The sequence below is a fragment of the Pristis pectinata genome, chromosome 3 (genome assembly GCF_009764475.1).
Source record: "Pristis pectinata isolate sPriPec2 chromosome 3, sPriPec2.1.pri, whole genome shotgun sequence".
In the NCBI taxonomy this organism is placed as follows: domain Eukaryota; kingdom Metazoa; phylum Chordata; class Chondrichthyes; order Rhinopristiformes; family Pristidae; genus Pristis; species Pristis pectinata.
Window position 1 is genome coordinate 73823545 of NC_067407.1, and position 20811 is coordinate 73844355.

At 40.8% G+C, this 20811-nt stretch overlaps 1 protein-coding gene across 3 annotated transcripts in view; it reads left to right on the forward strand.

The window, feature by feature from the left end:
• map3k4 (mitogen-activated protein kinase kinase kinase 4) overlaps window positions 1-20811 on the forward strand; it is a 153414-nt gene that overhangs the window by 86667 nt on the left and 45936 nt on the right. For all 3 annotated transcript variants that reach the window (XM_052012201.1, XM_052012200.1, XM_052012202.1), the window contains exons 7-11: window positions 144-260; window positions 3338-3437; window positions 3577-3660; window positions 8871-9137; window positions 14942-15091. In XM_052012201.1, the coding sequence (XP_051868161.1) occupies window positions 144-260; window positions 3338-3437; window positions 3577-3660; window positions 8871-9137; window positions 14942-15091 (718 nt within the window). The remainder of the gene's footprint in view (window positions 1-143; window positions 261-3337; window positions 3438-3576; window positions 3661-8870; window positions 9138-14941; window positions 15092-20811) is intronic.

A 20811-nucleotide genomic window follows, 5' to 3' on the forward strand; every position in this document is an offset into this window, starting at 1 on the left:
AATGTTTATTACTTAAGATGTTGTTAGCAGTGTAAGGCAGCAGCTGCATACAAGAATTACTCTGTATACCAAGATCTAATTAGCACTTTGGCACTACTGCATATTTTAACGAACAAATGGTAAATTTACATTTCTCTCTTTAGTGACATAGCTGGAATGCTGCTGAAGTCAACAGGAGAGTTCTTAGATTCCGGTCTCCAGGAAAGTTGTGATGAATTCTGGGCGAGTGCTGATGATAGTACAGCGTCAGATGAAATCAGGTACTGCAAACACTATCAGAGTTGTTGAAAGCAGTATAACAAATGTGATCATAGTCAACATTAATATTCTGTTCTGTGAATCAGAAAATATTTGAGAGTGTACAGTTTGAATTCAAGCATAACTTCCTTTATTATACAGTAGTGACATTACAAATGATTAATATTTACACTTCGGTCTCTCATGGCTATTGTCAACCGAAGCTAGTTGACAGCACCAATGAGAAACTTAAAAGTTGTTGATCCCATCCAACAATGGGGATGGGGTATGGTATGGGAGGAAAGGGGAGGGGATGTAAGAAAAATTTCAATTAAAGCTACAGAGTGTAAATTACACCTGAGCAATGAATTGGTTGCAGTTTCCCCATTTTAACTAGAGCACTAGTTCACAGGTGCACTGTGCTAATGACTCTGTGTATTCACTTCTTGATTTTGCATGGTTGAATTTCCTCTTTTCAATCTTCAGGGGCCAGGTGATTCATTTATCCTTGCAGTAGCAGTTTATTTTCCCTTTTCTGTCAGCGTTCCTGAATTCATTAATTAAATGGTTTATTATTGTCACATGTACCGAGATACAGTGAAAAACTTTGCATGCCATCCATACAGATAATTTCACAACATAAGTACATCGGGGTAGTGCAAGGGAAAAGCAATAACAGAATGCAAAATATAGTGTTACAGTTAGAGAAAATGCAGTGCAGGTAGGTAATAAGGTGTAGGGGCCATATTGAGGTGGCTTGTGAGGTCAAGAGTTCATCTTTATTGTACAGGACATCAATACAGTACCCTTATAACAGTGGGATAGAAGCTGTCCTTGAGCTTGGTGGTGCATGTTTTCAAGCTTTTATTATCTTCTGCTCAATGGGAGGGGGGAGAAGAGAGAATGTCTGGTATGGGAGGGGTCTTTGATTATGCTGGCTGCTTTTCGAAGGCATTGAGAAGTGCAGACAGAGTCTGGAGGGGAGGCTGGTTTCTGTGATGAACTGAGCTGTGTCCACAACTCTGCGATTTCTTGCAGTCACAGGCAGAGCATTTGCCATACCAAGCCATGATGCAATCCAGATGGGATGTTTCCTATGGTGCATCTCTAAAAATTGGTGAGGGTCAAAGGGGATATGCCGAATTCCCTCAGTGTTCTGAGGAAGTAGAGGCGTTGCTGTGCTTTCTTGGCCATGGCATCAATGTGGTTGGACCAGAACAAGCTTAAGCATGAGCAAATGGTTTTATAGAATCCTGTATAATTGTACCAAGTGAATGGGCAAAAATATAGTTGAACTGATCCCTATAATAATTATTTGGAAGGATTTTTTGGCTTTCATATTTGCTGAAGGTAGTGGCTCAGCGGTATTACTTTCCTGAGTCGAACGCTTGCGGGTTTGCTCAGGTACAAGTTCAAGTGCAGTGCAGAAGGAGTGCTGCACTTTAAATCGAAGCCACAACTGCTCCCAAAAATGGATGTAAAATATCCTGCAGCACCATAAGAAGAAAAGCTGGGAGTTCCCTTGGTGTCTTGGTCAATATTCATTTCTCAGTCGACATCAGTGAAATAGATTACCTGGTTATTTCTACATTGCTGCCGTGGTATTTTGTTGTATGTAGTTTGGTTTCTGTGTTTCCTACCTTGCAACAATGGCTACGTATCAGAAGTATTTAAATGGCTATAAAATGCATTGGAACATGAGACCCTGAAACAAAAAAGACAAAAAAGAAAAGTGTGTTTTCTATATTTTCATCTTTGTTCGAGTAACTTGTACATAATAGATTAGCACTACTGCACACTTGCCTCAATTTTCCAAGTCAATTTGATTTCATGTTTGCTTGAGTAAATGTCCCTTTTCCAGCTGTCCATGTATATCAGAGTAAACTTAAGTAGTGCTAATTTGTATTATTTTCGCAAGATCCTGGTTATTTGTTTGGCATCAACACTATTGTAACTGGTTCAATAGTACAATGGGTAACAAAACATCAGTCAGTGACTGGGAAATTGTGCTTTGTCTCTAAGTATGAAATGTATGGTTTGGTGAAAAGGACCAAAAGGAGTAAAATTTCTGCAACAAAGAAAATTACCACCATAGTTTTGTAGTTAGCATTTCACAGTGTCAGGACATGGGGTAAGACATTTAGGACTGAAATAAGAAGAAATTCCTTCACTCATCGGGTGGTGAGCCTGTGGAATTCTTTGCCACTGAGGGCCACCTGCAGAGAGCAAGTGGCTGAACATATGTTAGATCATTTTCCAGCAACAAAGGGCATCAAAGAATTTGGCATGAGAGTGGGAATATACTGTTAAGATAGAGGATTGGCCATTGTTTATTGACTGGTAGAGCGGCCTCAAAGGACCAAAAGCCTACCTCTGCTTCTATTTTCTAAGTTCTTAAACAGGCTTGCCATTTTTAATGTTGCCAGAACTATTTGGTGCAGCACAACATTGAGTTGTTTTGAGTCATTTGTTTTGGGTTTTGGTGTTTGCAATTTCCCAAGTTAAATAGTTCCAAATTTAACTAATACTTATGGCAAGTACTGTTCCATAATTCTTGTCTGTTATTACAGATATACCTTTTTATTTGTACAGGCAAATACTGCAATACTATTTCAAAGTTGCAGTCTAGATGGATGAATTCCAATATGCTGATTGGCCATTATTCTTTCTGTGGTTTTGTTATAGGACCAAATGACTTGGGCAGACTAGCTAATTATCACCCTGAAAACCTCTCTTCCTCTACCCCAATTATGAACAACGTTGGCGACAACCGAACAACTAACTAAAATTTAAATTAGGAAGAGAGGAAAAGGGGAAGAATAGTTAGCTGGACCTGTGCAAAGTGAATTTTTAATTTGGGCTGTGTAAGTTTCTCTTTGTAAAAAAAAATGTTTAAGAGAATGTTAAGCCAAGTTTTTCTAAGCTGTCTGTACTTATTTAATTGGTTCTTGAGTCCTTTGAGAAGTCCATTTTCTTCCTATCAGTGAACCTCAGATATTAGAAAAGAATTAATATTGGATTTTTTTCCAGTTTTCCTGACTAATGTTTTGTGTGGGATCCTTTCCAGAAAGGTGAATTTGTGATGTAACTGTCTTCACAGGAGGTCCATCATAGAGACCAGTCGTGCATTAAAAGAACTCTTTCACGAAGCTCGGGAGAGAGCGTCCAAGGCTCTGGGTTTTGCTAAAATGCTGAGAAAGGTAATGTATATATGGGAACTTGCATGAATAGTATAAACATATATTAGTATTAACTATTAGTGTAGTAAAATGTTGTGTTAATTCCAGGCAGAAAGAGAATATTGTTTCAAAAATAAAATTTGTTTTTCTTTTGATTTAGGACCTAGAAATAGCAGCTGAATTTACTTTGTCGGCTCCTGTTCCGGAATTTTTAGAGGCTCTTAAAACAAAAAAATATGTTAAGGTAGATTTTCCATTTTGTTGTCTATCCTTTACCACACTGAAGCCCCTGATGTGAATTTGATTTCTTGGAGCATTCAGATGAAGTGGAATGTTGCTATAAAGTCAGAAGGGAAGGGAGCTTTTGTTCCCTACTTCTAATTGGGGTCTTCAAAACCATAATGATGGGCAATTTCTGAATTTGGTATTGTCAATTCAATAACCTGTGCTTAATTTGCATTAATTTTCAGATTAATTTCAGCCGAGGTGGTACATTTTTAGTTACAACTTCAAGATTTTAGATTTGCATACTTGGTTTTATGCAGTGATACATTTTGAATTGTTCTTTAATATGAATACAAAATGATTGACTCTTAATATAAAGTCATTGAGTCATACTGCACAGAATAGGCCCTTTGGCCCACCAAGTCCACATAGAACAGCACAGGAACAGGCCTTTCAACCCACTATGTCTGTAACCACATGGACATCAAGTATCCATTTATAGCCTTGGCAGTTCAAGTGCTTGTCCAGGTACTTTTCAAACGTTGTGCCACCCACACCCCTTTGGGCACTGTGCTTCAGATTGCACCCACCCTTTGTGTTGGGGGGGGGGGGGGGGGGGGGGAGTTTCCTCTGATCCCATCTAGCCCTCTTACTCCTTGCCTTAAGCCTATGCCCTCTGGTTTTAGATGTCTCTGTTACGGGGAAAAGTTTCTCAGTATCCACCCTATTTATGTCCCTCATAATTTTGTACAAATCTGAGGTCTCCCTTAAGCTACCTCTGTTCCAAGGGAAACAAACCCAGCCCATCTAGTCACACATAACTGAAATGTTTCATCCCAGGCAACGTCATAGTAAAATAGAATCAAAAAAGCTATGGGTGCTGGAAATCTGAAACAAAAAAACAGAAATTCCTGGACACGCCTAGCAGGTTGAGCAGCATCTGTGGAAGGAAAAACAGTTAACATTTTGGGTCCAGAATGCTTTGTCAGAACTGGGAAAGAGAGAAATATAGGTTGTTGGTTTTCAGTAGGAGAGAAGATGGGGGAGGGATGTGTAGAACAATCTCTGATAGGATGCAGTCACCAGCACGTTCAGCTGCTTTGTCTGTGTGGTGTGTTGTAAATGGTGAGGACATGCCCAGCAGGCAGACTCTATGAATAGAATAAGAAAAACTGAGCCAACATGATGATAGGCAGGAATGGTCAGTTCTTATAAAGAAAGAGTCAGCTACCAAATACTAGCGAATTCAATATTCAATCTGGCCTGCTGTGCATGTCCCACAGCTTCACAATTCACAACACATTGTATAGGTTGAAACTCTCTGGTGCTGGACCACAGAAAACCCAGAGCACAGCAAACCCATACACAGAAATTGCCTCTGATCATCTTTCCTTGGAGCAGGAAAACTGTTTTTAAGTACAGATGCTCCCCAGGTCATGTAAGGGTTCAGAGAACTGTCCATAACCTGATTTCTGTAAGTCAGAAACACCATTGGCCGAGATAGCAAAAGTTGCACTGTTAAGTTAATTAGCTACACACTAGTAGAGATCTTAGTTAATTTTAGATCTTAGTTAGAATTAGTTAATTAGTACAGATCAGTTCTACAGATTCAAAACGTGCCAGACCACAGGAGTTGCCAGACTAGAACGTTTCAACATCTATGGACAAAGAAGCTTATTTGTTGGTAACTGCCCCCATTAAGGCATTTGGACTTGTTCCATCAGAGGTATTCCCTCCCCCACTTTCTCTCCTACTGAAAATTAACTTGTATATCTCTCATTCCCAGTTATGAGAAAAAGTCCCAGACCTAAAATGTTAACTGTTTCTCCTTCTGCAGGAAATACATGATCTGCTGAGTCTTTTTTCTAGCATTTCTGTTTTTGGTTTTGAACGTTGTGTTGAATCTCCTCTGCACTCCTTCTAGAGCAATCAAGTCCTCCCTATAATGTGGTGACCAGAGCTCCTCCATGAAGTATTCCAACTGTGGTCTAACTAAAGTTTTATAAAGTTGTATCATGGTCTCCATGCTCTTACTCTTACCCTGAAAATCAAAAGTACACTACATGTGCTGGAAATCTAAAATAAAAACACAAAATGCTGGAAATACCTAGTAGGTCAGGTCCCTTCTGTGGGAAGAGATCCTGAGTTAATGTTTCAGGCCAAAGCTCTTTGTCAAAACTGACGTCAGACCGTCAGCCAATGAAAGGTCTTGGACTTGAAACAATAACACTGTTTATCTTCCCACAGATGCAGCCTGATCTGCTGGACGTGCATTCCAGCATCTTCTGTTTTTTTTTTATTTACAATGTTTTTCTTGGCTGGGTTGTCGGGAACTTGAGATCTTGAAATTAGGGATTGACCATTCTTGACCGATGAGAAGGAATTTCTTCACCCAGAGGATAGTGAATCTTTGGAATTGTGGAGGCTCAGTCACCAACTGCGTTTAAGGCAGAAATAGTCTTTTAGATATCAAAGAGATTTGAGGAATTTGGGGAAGTGCAGGTAAATGGCATTGAGGTGAAAGATAAGCCATGACCTTATTAAAAGAATAGGCAGGTGGGGGCAGTTGGGTGAATGGACTACTCCAGCTTCTATTTTTTATGTTGTTACGAAAGATATTAAAGAAACAAATAGGTGTTTAAGAGTTTAAGGCAATCTGCTAGTCTCAAGGCCGGTGTTGCTGAAACTAGCTTTTTATTCCAGATTAATTCGTTATATGAATCTGGATTTCCCGGATGCCCTGGTGGGATTTGAGCACGTTCCTCCAGATCCTGGCTACAGGATCCCAGTGCAATAACTTAACCACTGTGCCACTGTACTACCTATTGAAAGATTTTGAAAGTGTAACATATTTCAGGTGTGTGACAGCATGTTTTGACAACTGCTTTCATTATCATCATAGTTAAAGCAGTCTGTGTGAGAAAAACATATCAATGAATAAAATTTTTGCATCAGCCCCCAGGGTGTTGAACTCTAAATATGTGTAAAACGTTGTGGCAGATCTTCCCTGTACTATGGTCCTGAAGCCCAGTGGGAGTCAGCAGCGGCATCTTCCAGTGTATTAGCATCTGTCTCTGAGTTCCACTGGTGGACTCCTGGAGACCAACAGGGCAGCACAAACTTCTGCGGATATCCTGGCCCACAGGGAAGTCTGCCCGCTGAGCCAGTGCAAGGTTAAAGTCTGACAACTGTACTTGCAGTAATTAATTGTCAAAATATGCTTTCACACATCTGAAATGTGTTATACTTCCAAAATCGGTGATCAAGGTTAAATAGGCAGTGTAGTGGCACAGTGGATTGAATCCCACCATAATGTCACAGAAATGGTCCCTTCAGTCCGCCTGGTCTGTGGTGACCATCAAGCACTCATTTACACTAATCCTGCACTATTTCCATTTTATTCTTCCCACTTTCCCTTCACCTTCTGGCAGATTCTACCACTTGGCTACATACTGGGGGCAATTTACAGCAGCCAATTAAGTTAGCAATCTTTACATCTTTGGGTTGGGGGAGGAAATCCACCTGTCACAGAGAGGACATGCAACCTCCACGTGGAGTAGCAGAGGTCAGGATTGAACCCAGGTTACTTAGGCAGCAGATCCAACTAGGGCAGCTGCTTCAGCATGGTCCCACCTGCTGCCTACCAGTGGGAGCCCGGCTCCCAGTAGCCAGGCATGGCCTGCGCAGGGTGGTTCTATAACAGAGCTTCTCACCATGCACTTGGCCAGCTGCACTTAGAGAAGGGCTTTCCAGCTGGTGAGAGCCCATCTCCTGACCATTGGGTGAAATGAATGCCAGTGGATAACTTAAAAAGTTGAAGCATTAAAAACACCCATATGCCCTTAAAAATTAAATGTATTTAATCTAACCAAAGTAAATCAGATATGAAGACTTAATTATCATGCTCTTTACATCAGATTTACAAAAATGAGATCAAAGTAGTGTACTTGGGAAAAGGAACATTTAAAATGGGAGCAGGATTCGGTTACCTGACTGCTCAAGCCTGCTCTGCTGTTCACCTGATGTGATAATTGGTGTTGACTCCGTTTTCCTACCATAATTCTTGAATTCTCTGTAGTCCAAGAATTTATCTTTCTCAACCTTGAATATATTTATTGACTTAGCAACACAGTTCTTTGGGGGTAAAGAATGCTAAAGATTCACATTCTCTGGAAGAGTTTCTTCTCGGTCTTAAATGTCCTCTTCTCCTGAGGCTTCACATCCTGATTATGTTCCCCATTGGTGGAGCCATCCTCTCAGCATTTAGAGTCATGGAGTCAGTTTGCAATTGGAAAGTTTTACTTGTAAACATCAGCAGAATTTTCTGAACTATCGAGTTATAGAATCATACAGCGCTTGGCTGGAAGGTGGGATTAATCTGTGCATTGTTCAGAGAGAGCAAGAAAGCCTTCATTTGCATGGGGTGATTTGGTAGAGAGGAGGCAGAATGAAAGGCACATACACAAAGATAGATGAAGAAAGGAATCCAACAAAGAAATTCCACCATTAGAAAACTAGGTGACAGTGTGAGGAGAAATTGTGGGCTGTAAATTACAGAAAATTGCACTGTTATAAGAGAGAGAACAAAGGTTGTAAATTCTCAAAGTTATAATGTATCTAGACTTGCTCTAATAGAAAAGTTTAAAAGGTTCAATTAACATGATTTCAAGGGTAAAGTGGATGGAAGTAGCCTTAATCTATAAACTCATGTATAATTCAGGGAAAGTTATTTTCTAGCTAAAAATTTCTCTCCTTTGGGATTAGATACCGTATGGGTGGTATTTTTGAGTCCTTTGATTAACAAATTATGGTAATATGGCTCAGTAACACATGCTATATGTGAAATAATAAATGCTAGGCCTTGAAGAAATGTGTGTCAGAGATTAGGTAGAAAACGTTTAAGAAGGAAATGAATTGGAGGGGAGTAGTCTATTGAGCCTTCTCTACCATTCATTAAGATCCTAGCCGGTCTTTACTTCAGTGCTGTTTTCAAGCACTTGTCCCCATGTTCCTTGATTCTCTTAATACCCAGAAACCCATCGATCTGTTTTAAATGAACTCAGTGACTGAACTTCCCTCTGGGATAGAGAATTCCAAGGGTTCACCACTCTTTGCATGAAGACATTTCTCTTTATTTTGGCGCTAAGCAGAGCGTTTTTTTTATTTGAACAATGAGGAGCTGTTAAGAGTTAGATTATACAACTGACTTGGCAAACCTTTATCTCTCAGGTTCTCATTCCTGGACTGGAGGACCTGCATATTTTTGTTGCTTATGACCTTGCAGAGCTAAAGTCTCAGATTCTCCAACTGCTTAGCGCAACAGCTGGCAAGGAATGTTCAAATGAATCCGATGAATCAGTAGATGAAGCCTACTTGCTCCTCATCAAAGATGATCTGAAGAGCAAAGAGCAGGAAGATGCCTGGAAATTATGGGCAGGCCAGTCCATCAAAGTGCTGCCCCAGGTAGAAACTGTGGATACATTGAGAAGCATGCAGGTAAGTAACAATGGGGCATCGTACATTGTGTCGAATGCCATAAATAGCTGACCAGAAAATCTACTTGGGTAACAGTATACAAAAACAACAACTTGCATTTATTTAGCAACTTTCCCATAGGAAAATGTCACACAGACATCGCAGCGTTAATCAGTGGAAAAAAAATGGGGAAGGCAGTGTAGTGAACACAAGAACAGGAGTGGGTTACCGGGCCTCTCAAGCCTGCCCTGCCATTCAATATATGATCTTGGCTAATCTATGCTAGTCTCAATTTCTCTTCCCTACCAGTTCCCCATAACCTTCAATTCAATCAATAATCTTTCAAATATTTTTCTATCTCCACTTTAGATATATCTAATGATCCAGCTATCAAAGGGAGAGAATTCAAGAGATTCACTACTCTCAGAGAAGAAATTTCTATGTACCTCAGTGTATTAAACGACCAGGCTCTCATTTTGTAACTATGTTCCCTTGTTTATGACCCTTCCACAAGAAGAACATCTCAGCGTCTATCCAGTCAAACCCCTTAGGATTTTATTTGTTTGAATAATCTTTCATCCTAGGAATTATCCTGGTGAATCTCCTTTGGACTGCCTCCAATGTTACTATATCCTTTTTTTTAGGTAAAGGGACCAAAATTGTGCACGGTATTCTAAGTGTGACTTCCCCAGCATCCTGTATAACTGTAACAAAACTACTCCCTTCTTAAATTCCATCCCTTTCACAGTAAAGGCAAAAATGTCAATTTCCTTAGCTGCTTGTTGGACCTGTCTGCTAATTTTTGTGATTCATGCACTAGAACACCTAGATCCCTCTGAACTTCATTGATTTGCATTCTCTCTCTATTTAGATAATAATCTGCCTTTTGATTCCCCTTAGCAATGTGCATGACCTCGCACGTTAAACTCAGTTTGCCAGGTTTGCGCCCAATCACATCAGGGGGATGATTGGCAGGGGGCTGGGAACCAGAGTGATGGGTCAGAGGTTGGTGCATTTAATGTACAAGTAGATGCAGCGTGTAGAAAGACTGTGAGGAAGGATAGGTATTTGAAAGGGCAAAATTGCAGTCAGTTGGATGGGCTGAAATGTGTCTACTTTAATGCGAGAAGTATCAGGAACAAGGGTGACGAACTTAGAGCATAGGTAAGTACATGGAACTGTGACGTGGTGGCTATTACAGAGACTCGGCTGTCACAAGGGCAGGAATAACTGCTGGATATTCTGGGGTTCAGATGTTTCAAAAGGGACAGGGACGGAGGAAAAAGAGGTGGGGGAATGGCTTTGTTGATCAGGGACGGTGTCATAGCTGTAGAAAAGGAGGACGTCCTGGAGTGATTGTCTGCTGAGTCAGTGTGGGTGAAAGTCAGAAACAGGAACGGAGCTATTACTCTATTGGGAGTATTCTACAGAAAACCACCCCCCCCCAATAGCAGAAGAGACACTGAGGAGCAGATCAGGAGGCAGAATTTAAAGAGGTGCAAAAAATAACAGGGTTGTTGTCATGGGTGATTTCAACTTCCCTGATATTGATTGGCACCTCCTTAGTGTAAAGGGGATAGATGGGGCAGAGTTTGTTAGGTGTGTCCAGGAAGGATTCCTGACACAGTATGTGGACAGGCTGACCAGAGGAGAGGCCATTCTGGACCTGGTACTAGGCAATGAGCCTGATCAGTTTCAGATCTCTTGGTGGGAGAGCATTTTGGAGATAGTGACTATAACTCCTTGACTTTTACAATAGCCTTGGAGAGGGATAGGAGCAGATGATATGAAAAAGTATTTAATTGGGGGAGGGAGAATTATGATGCTATTAGGCAGGAACTTGGGAGCGTAAATTGGGAACAGATGTTCTTGGGGAAGTGCTCAAGGGAAATGTGGAGCTTGTTCAGGGAGTGCTTGCATGGAGTTCTGGATCGGTTTGCTTCAGTATTCACCGGAGGGAGAGACCTTGACATTTGTGAGGATGGCATTTGACAGGCTGATATGCCAGGGCATGTCAATGTGAGGAAAGAGGATCTGCTGGAACTTGTGAAAAACATTAGGATAGATAAGTCACTGGGGCCAGATGGGATATATCCAAGGTTATTACAGGAAGCGAGGGAAGAGATTGCTGCGCCTTTGGCGATGGTCTTTGCATCCTCACTGGCTACAGGAGTAGTGCCGGATGATTGAAGGGTGGCAAATGTTGTTCCTTTGCTTAAGAAAGGAAGTAGGGATAACCCTGGGAATTATAGACCAGTGAGTCTGACTTCAGTGGTGGGCAAATTACTAGAGAAGATTTTTAGAGACAGGATTTATGGGCATTTGGAGAAGCATAGGCTGATTAGGGACATTCAGCATGGCTTTGTGAGGGGCAAGTTATGCCTCACAAGCCTGATTGAATTCTTTGAGGAAGTGACAAAGCACATTGAAGGTAGAGCAGTGGATGTGGTCTACATGGATTCTAGTAAGGTGTTTGATAAGGTTCCTCATGGAAGGCTCATTCAGAAAGTCGGGAGGCATGGGACCTGGGGAAAATTGGCTGTGTGGATTCAGAATTGGCTCACACATAGAAGACAGAGGGTGGTGGTATATGGAGCGTATTCTGCCTACAGGTTGGTGACCAGCGGTGTTCTGTGGGGATTTGTTCTAGGACCCCTGCTCTTTGTGATTTTTATAAATGACTTGGATGAGGACGTGGAAGGGTGGGTTAGTAAGTTTGCTGATGACAAGAAGGTTGGTGGTGTTGTGGATAGTGGCTGTGGTTGCTGTAGGGTACAACAGGACACTGATAGGATGCAGAGCTGGGCAGAGAAGTGGCAAATGGAGATCCACCCGGAAAAATATGAAGTGATACACTTTGGAAGATCAAATTTGAAGGCAGTATACAAGGTTAATAGCAGGACTCTTAGCAGTGTGAAGGAACAGAGGGATCTTGGGGTACATGTCCATAGATCCCTCAAGGTTGCCGTGCAGGTCGATAAGGTTGTTAAGAAGGTGTATGGTGTGTTGGCCTTCATTAGTCGGGGTGTTGAGTTCAAGAGCCACGAGGTAATGTTCCAGTTCTGTAGAACTCTGGTTAGACCACACTTGGGTATTGTGTTCCGTTCTGGTCACCTCATTATAGAAAGTATGTGGAAGCTTTAGAGAAGATGCAGAGGAGATTTACCAGGATGCTGCCTGGATTGGAGAGCATGTCTTTTGAGGATAGGTTGAGTGAGCTAGGGCTTTTCTCTTTGGAGAGGAGAAGGATGAGAGGTGACTTGATAGAGATGTACAAGATGATGAGAGGCATCGATCGAGTGGACAGTCAGAGACTTTTTCCCAGGGCGACAATGGCTAACACGAGGGGGCATAATTTTAAGGTGATTGGAGGAAGGTGTAAGGGGGATGTTAGAGGTAAGTTTTTTTTTACACAGAGAGTGGTGGGTGTGTGGAACGCACTTCCAGCAGAGGTGGTGGAGGCAGATACATTAGGGACACTTAAGAGACTCTTAGGCACATGAATGATAGAAAAATGGAGTGCTATATGGGAGGGAAGGGTTAGATAGAACTTAGAACAGGATAAAATGTTGGCATGACATCGTGGGCTGATGGGCCTGTACTGTGCTGTTCTGTTCTATGTAATTTTGACCAGTACTGTTGCTGTTAAGGGAAGTTATTTTATACTTTGAAACTAATGTAAATACAAATGTTGATTAAATACTTTATCAGTATGTTTCTGTTGCAGGCGAGTACCCATGCTCAGAAACTAGTTCATGAAGTTTCTAATTTTAAAATAAATTTAAGAATTGCAGATCCCTTCAAATTGCAATTGAATACATAGTGTTTTTTTTTAATTTCATGCTTCTTTTGTGCCCTTTTATGGTTTGAGATGTTCTTTCTTCATGTGATCACAAATATAAAGAACTGCAAAAGCCCATGAAATGCTGTAACTTCACAGACTTCAGTAGTATGCTAGGTCAGGTTGTACAAGTGTCAAAAATCTTGAGTTCACAGTAAATGATTTTGGATCAATTGAAGTGTTGCCTATTTTTAAACTTTCTTGTTTCATCATTGTTGCCATTAAAATGCTTTTTGGCGTGTATCGTTAGATATAGTCCAATATCTATAGGTAGATATTAGACCAGGATAAGATGTCAGCACAACACTGGGTGGAAAGGCATTTATTGTGCTGTAATGTTCTATCGATTTCCCATTGCAGAATCACAATGTCCTCGTCACAACGTGCCCTTCCACCTATTTTAGTTTCATCAGTGAACTTGGGAACCTTATGTTTCATTTCCTCCTCCAGGTCATTAATTTAAATTGAGGGCCAATAACCGATCTCTGGGGTACTCCACTAGTTGCCTCCCTCCAGCCAGCAGAAGATACATTTATTCCAATTCTCGGTTTACTACGTGATACCCAGTTTTCAATTCATGCTAACACACTTCCTCCAATACTGTGAGCTCTTAATTTATGCACAAGATACTTATGAGGCTCCTTGTCAAATGCCTTTTGGAAATCTAAATGCAGTACATCTGCAGGTTCCCCTCTATCAACTCTCTCTGTCAAATCCTCCAAGAATTCAAGCAAATTTGTCAAACCTGATTTTTACCTTTCATAAAATCATGTTGACTAAATTTAATCATATTCAGGTTTCCTAAATGTTATTTTGTCATTGATTATTGACTCTAGCATCTTGCCAACAATAATTTGAAATTAACTGGCACAGAGTTCCTTACCTTTTCTCTTGTTCCCTTTTTGAACGAGGGAGTCGCATTGGCTGTTTTCCAATTCTCTGGTACCCTCCCAGAATTTAGCGAGCTTTGAAAAATTTCAGTGTTTTCACTATCTCTGCAGCCACTTCCTGAAAATGGAGCTGAATTTACTAAAAATCTAGCAGATATTCTGCAGAGTTTTTTTTGGTGTGAAATTTAGAGTTAGTGGTGGTGATTAGCTGCTTATCTGATTTATCTGTTTAAATTGATTGTTCTCTAAGATAAACCTCAGTTAAATATAACTACTTTTAAAACCGCTGAAGTTGAAAAGAGATAGTTGCAGATGATTGTAAATTTTAGACAGGATCAGTAATCAGCTACATTTTTGAAAAATGGAATTTTTCTGTAATTAGTGTTGGTTTTAAGGAATGTCACTTTAAATTGACGTGTATGCTGTCTAATATGATTACTTCTGTAATAGTATTGGTTATTGTCACTTGTATGGAGGTACAGTGAAAAACTTGTCTTGCATACTGATCGTACAGGTCAATTCATTGCACAGTGCAGTTACATTGAGTTAGTACAGAGTGCATTGAGGTAGTACAGGTAAAAACAACAGTACAGAGTAAAGTGTCACAGCCACAGAGAGAGTGCAGTGCAGGTAGACAAGAAGGTGCAAGGTCACAACAAGGTAGATTGTGAGGTCAGAGTCCATCTCATCGTATAAGGGGACTGTGCAATAGTCTTATCACAGTGGGGTAGAAGCTGTCCTTAAGCCTGGTGGTACGTGCCCTCAGGTTCCTGTACCTTCTACCTGATGGAAGAGGAGAGAAGAGAGAATGTAAGAAATAGTGAATCTGATGTCAACTGTGCTGTTTTTCAGGAGTGTCACACCATGAAATATTTACTCTGTTGTAATAGTCGTCTAATGGCTTGTTAGTTGGATGGTGAATAACTCGCCTACAATCCCCTTAAATAGCTGGAATGTGTTAATTAGTTGGATGATGTTTATAAGTAGTATAAAATAGCTTGCCATATTATTATCCACAGCTTGTATTTTAATAAATTGTCACTGTCTAACTTACAAAATTAATATTTTTGAAAAATGTTTACACCTCTCCTCAGATTCGTAATTTATTGCTGGTTGTGATGCAGTCTTCACACCTTGTAAATCAGCGCAAGACCTTTCAACAGTCCATAGAAAATCTAATCTCTCTGCACTGTGAGCAGACGTCCAGCCAACCAGTCATAGCCAAAGCTCTGGAGCAGCTGAAGGTATATTCTGTCTTATTCAGTTTATTTATACAGCTGTGCTTTAAAACAGTGTAATTGAGAACACATCTCACAATGCAAGGTGATTCAGTGCTGCTTAGTTCCCCTTGTAAATTTTTTTTGCATGATGTTAAAAGGAGGAAGTGAACACCAGTCATTTTGTTGTTATTTCAGTTTATTTACTTTTGGTTGTTTTGTTTTTTTTAATCCTTACTCTGTTGTTCAGAGACCAGCAGCAAAGTTTGACCCCATTGGAGTATCTTATGATACAATTAGAAGCAAGGCTGTAAGAAATTGATTAAGCTCAGTCAGGGCCAGAAATGGGGGTGGTGCTGATGTATTGAAATTCCAGCTGAACAAAATTTAGGTGCCTGGTGGCTGAAGCAGTTGGAACTTTAAAAATAATGTAATTAAACTATCGCTTGTGTCCTTGAATTTTGGTGCACAATTTTGCTGACTTTTTATATATTTGGTAAAGCTGCTTCTTTACTGCACTAATTCATAAATCACACAGGATGTCTGCCTCAATAAGCTGTTGCTACTTGTGGATACACAGATGATATGACATTGGGTTATGGTTGTAAAACCATTTGAATCTGACACCCAAATATATTTGCACTGTAACCTCTTTAACGTGTTACCAAGTCTTTAAGCATGTAAAGTAGTGGACATTTCAGTAAAATAAACACAATCACTCTACTTTTCCATGGTTAGACCTGGCCCTGACTCAACAATTTGAAAAACTCAATGCCTTTATGGGAAATTATTCTCATACACACAATCCTTACCGATCACATTATTGTAAATAAAACTCCAGAACTGAGAGTTCCCACGAAACACCAGATGCCAACTTGTTTACTTTACTGGCTTATTGTCCTACTCTCTCTTTCTGAAGCTTCTTGTGGCTATCTCATTTCACAAAGTGGTCGCAAAATACATTAACAAGTTTAAATCACCCAGCTGTCATCTACATTAATGCAACTCCGAAGAAGCTAAACAAAATAAACTAATGCTGTGAACCCTAAACCTTCCTGACAGTGTGCAACCTGGGGGTTTCAGTATTTCTAGTTACAAATTCACTGGGAAAAAGAAAGCAAAAATCTTAATCGTCTGAGATTAAACCTGAGATTAAGCCACATTGTTAACCACAACAAGGTGGCTATCAGTATTGAGTGAGTAGAATGAGCAAATATTAGATATTCATTTTGGGCATCTGCATGTTGCAACATTATTGGCCATCCCTTATTGTCCTTGAAACAGTGGTGGTGGTGAATCACTTTGAACTGCTATAGTCCTGCTGAAGATGCGGAAAATTGGGAAGTGTTGTTGAAATAGCCTGTGTGATTTAACTGTAGGTCATAAGCTTTAAGGTGAGAGGAGATTTACAAGGCAAGTTTTTTTATACAGAGTATGGTGGGTGCTTGGAACGGGCTTCCGGAGGGATGGTGGAAGCAGATACAATGGCAATGTTTAAGAGGCATATAAATAGACACATGAACAGACAGGGAAATGAGGGAGGTAGACCATATGCAGGTAAATGGGATTAGTTTAGATTGGCAACAGGGCTGGCACTGATATTGTGGGCTGAAGGGGGCCTGTTCCTGTGCTGTATTGTTCTACATATTTTGTAGATAGCACACACAGCAGCTACTGAGGGCCAGTGATGGTGGGAATGAATGTTTAAGGTGATGGATGGTTTGCCAATCAAGTGGACTGCTTTGTCCTGGATGGTGCTGAGCTTCTTGAGAGCAGTTGACACTGCACTCATCAAGTGTGGAGTATTCCGTCACACTCCTGACTTGTGTGTTGTGGATGGTGGATGAGGCAGTCACTGCAGGATACCCAACCTCTTGACTTTCCCTTGTAATTGTAGTATATGTTTGGTGGGTCCAGTTGAGTTTCTGATCATTGCTGGCCAGGATATAGATGGTGGTGACTCAGCAGTGGTAATGCCACTGAATGTCAAGTGTAGGTGGTCAGACTCTTCTGTTGGAGTGGCTATTGGCTGGTATTTTTTTGTGATGGAAATGTTGCTTCCCACTCATCAGTCCATGCCTGGATGTTGTCTAGGTCTTACTGTATGCTTCATTTTCTGGGTGATTGACTGGTTGAACATTTTGTGAATACTTTATCCTGTTGTGAGCAAATACTGGAGGATGTGGATGTTCCATAGTGTTCACTTTCAACCTCAGTGGGAGCAAAAATAGATGGTAACAAATGCACCTCACTTCATTCAGTGAGGTACATGAACAAGAGCCAAGCAACCATGGTTTTTTGTGTATGTGGGGGTTGAAAATTCCCTCCACCTTACCAAGCAGTAGTTTTGCAGATTTACACTGGCTACATAGAATGGCATTCTCAATTTTAAGTAGTCATACTGGCAAGGGAGCTGATGACAAGTCAGTGTGGAGTTGAAGGGTTTTGGTGATGGTTGGGCAGGACAGCTTTTCTACAGTTTGGCCAAGAGAAAGTATTGGCTGTTGCTTTCGGGCTTGAGAAATAAGACAACTGGCCATTCAACTCAACTGGTCCACACTGGTTTTTAAGCCACACCCAATCATTGCCTGTCATTATTCACTTAACCTTTCCAACATAACTCTGTCTTCCCTTCTTCCTCATACTTAACCAGTCTTCTTGTAAACACCACGTGATGGTCTGTTCCACACTTCCACCATTCTCTTGAATGAAGAAGTTGCTTCTGAATTCCTTATTTACTGGTAACTATCTTGCTTTAGCCCCTAGTTTTGTTCTTCTCACACTTAGACCTACTCTGTGTCATCTCTGTCAAACTCTCATAATTTTAAAGATCTCTGTTTGGATCTTCTCTCAACCTTCTGTTTTAAAGAGAAAAGGCACCCAGCCTATTTTTCCAATAAAGTGTGACCTTATCTATCTTGCTTCACATTTTTGGTTTTGAAATTTACTTACTATTTATACTGTCATGTTGATTGGCATTCCCATATTTCTTGCGGTTCTGCTCAGTATATGAGTGTACCACCTTCATTTTAGCCGCCTTGGCAAATATGGAAATTATATTTTGAGATCTTAAGTTTAACTTGCTAGTATACAAATTGTCAACAACAGTGGTCCCAGCACTGCTTACTAATGTCCGTTTTGCAGCTTGTGCCACTCTGAATAGCTTTCCTTTACCTTTATTCTTGCCTTCACTCTTGAAGCCAGTAAGCTGTTCATTCCCCTACTTGTTTGTTGAATTCACCTAGCTTGATTTTATTCACTAACGTATAGTGTGGCATTGAATGAAAAACCTTTTCGAAATCAAAGATTTCAAATGTTAGTTCAAAAACTCGGCCCTTTTAGTTGAGCACCATTTACCTTTAACCATGTGCTTTTACTTGTATTCTTATAGATTTGTACATTTGTCCACCTAAGTCTTAATTGTCTTTTTGCACTCTTATGCTCCTTTGGGTTAGTCTATCCTAAACTGAAGTTTCCTGTTTCATCTCATTAATCTCATATCAGTCTTGTTGGTCCCTTCCTTGTCTTCATAGTTTAAAGCATTTACACTCTTCCTATTTATCCTTTCCCTGGGGCACTGATCCTTTTCCTGTTCAGCTGGAGTTTGTTTCAATATTACAGCCCACTCCTTTCCCACTACTAATGCCAGCATCTATTGAAAGGGAGCTTAGTACCATGGCACCCCTTCAGCCAGGTGGTAATTCTCCTGTATGTTTCTGTGCCACCTTGGCAAGTGATCAATAATTATTATCCTTGGGGGTCTTGCTTTTAATTTGGCTCCTTCAGCAGGAACCTTTCCCCTCATTTCCACTTGTGCAATTTTAAATATTTTTTTGGATCTGAGCATTACTGGCTAGGCCAGCATTTATTGCCCTAGAAAAGATGGTGGTGAGCTGCCTTCTTGAACCACTGCAGTCTATTGGGTGAAGTTACTCCACAGTGTTGTTGGGAAGGGAGTTCCAGGGTTTAGGCCCAGCGATGATGGACAGGCGATGCCTTTCCAAGTCAGGGTGGAGTGTGGCTTGGAGGGGAACCTGCAGGTGGTGGTGTTCCCATGCACCTGCTGCCTTGTTCACCTTGGTGATAGATATCATGAATTTGGTAGGGGGTGGGGGAGGAAGGGTGCTGTCAGAATAGATTGAGTGAGTAACTACAGTGCATTTTGTAGATGGTACACACTGCCGTCACTGCACTAGTTGTGGAAGGAATGACGGTTTAGGATGGTGGCTGGGGTACCAACCCCAGAGGGCTGCTTTGTTGTGGGTGGTGTTGAGCTTCTTGAGTATTGCTAGAGCTGCACTCATCCAGGCAAGTGGTGAAAGTTCCATCATGTTCCTGACTTGTGCCTATGTGGTCTGAAGTTAGTAATGCAGACCCATGGACTACTCTCTCCCATGTATAGCATTGTCCCACCACCTCTGGTGCAGCTGCCCTGCCACTGGGACAGGAGGTATCCAGGGATGTGATGGACAATACAATTAGGTATTCCCTCTCTTCAAATTGCCTTGCCCCATATCCCTTGCTCTGGCTCGAGGGAGGTGCTCACTCTACAAACAATGCCATTTCTTCCTTTAATATGTAATTCATAATTTCTTACTATTGTTTCTCTATTTTCTTAATCTCTCCATCCAGAGCCTTATGAACCAGGTTGCTTTTGTCTGCAATGGGACTATTTGCCACGTCTTCACAGATGGTAGAAATTTGAAATAAAATGGAATGCTGAAAAACTCGGCAAGTCAGGCAGCATCTATGGAGAACAAAACAGAATTGATCTTTGACCTGAAATGTTTTCCTCCCCACAGATGCTGCCTGATCTACTGAGTATTTCCATCATTTTCTGTATTATTAGTGAATGCATCTGACCTTTTGGATGGGACCTCCTCGGCCCCTCCCGATTCTCTGCTACGTGGGTCCTGGAGTAATACCTCCCCTTGAATCTGTCATTGTTTCCTCTAGTTTATGACTGTGTGTGAAACCACCCAGGTTCTCCCCTGTTTGTGTTGGAGAGAATAACTTGTGATGCCACTCAGTGAATCTGAGCTGGAATGAATGAAGGCAAGGACTAGAGATTCCTTGATAATCTCTGGTTCAGTAACTCCCACAGTCTTGATACTTCACCTACCCTGCCACATCTAGTCTTTCTGTTTAATTTATTTGTGGAATTTATGGACTGAATTAAAGTTAAATCAGTTCTTTGTTAAAATTCAATTCCTCTCTGCTCACAGTAACATCACTTGCTGTTTGGGGCTTCCTCTATTTTGTTGATTTTGATGGCACTTATTCAGAATTGGTTTTCCCCTTCCTCCCTCTGTTCCTCCCTCCCTCCTTCCCTGTCATGTCTTTAGTTCTTGGGATCATTATGACAATGACTTAACTTTCCCTGACTTTGCTGCCTGTCCTACCTATCTGTTTGATACTTGCATTCATTCTTCTCAAGGCGACTCTCTCTATTCTCATGCTGTGAAAAGAATAAAGAGCAGAAATTTTCATTAGGAGTGGCACTTCATTATCAGCAAAGGAGTTGCTGGAGTGAAGGCAGTTTCTGCCACTAAAAATGTCTAACCAAATCTTTCTTTCTACCATCATTTTCACTGCAAGTGTTCTGTTGGTGTTATTTTGTGAACTTTGAAGGAACGAAGGAAAGTACTTCATAGTTTCCAAAATTAAACACTTCTGTAAACTGGTGCTTTAAGGACCAGTTTCCTATTTTCAGCGGCTCTGCCATTATATAATTTTGAATGTGTTTA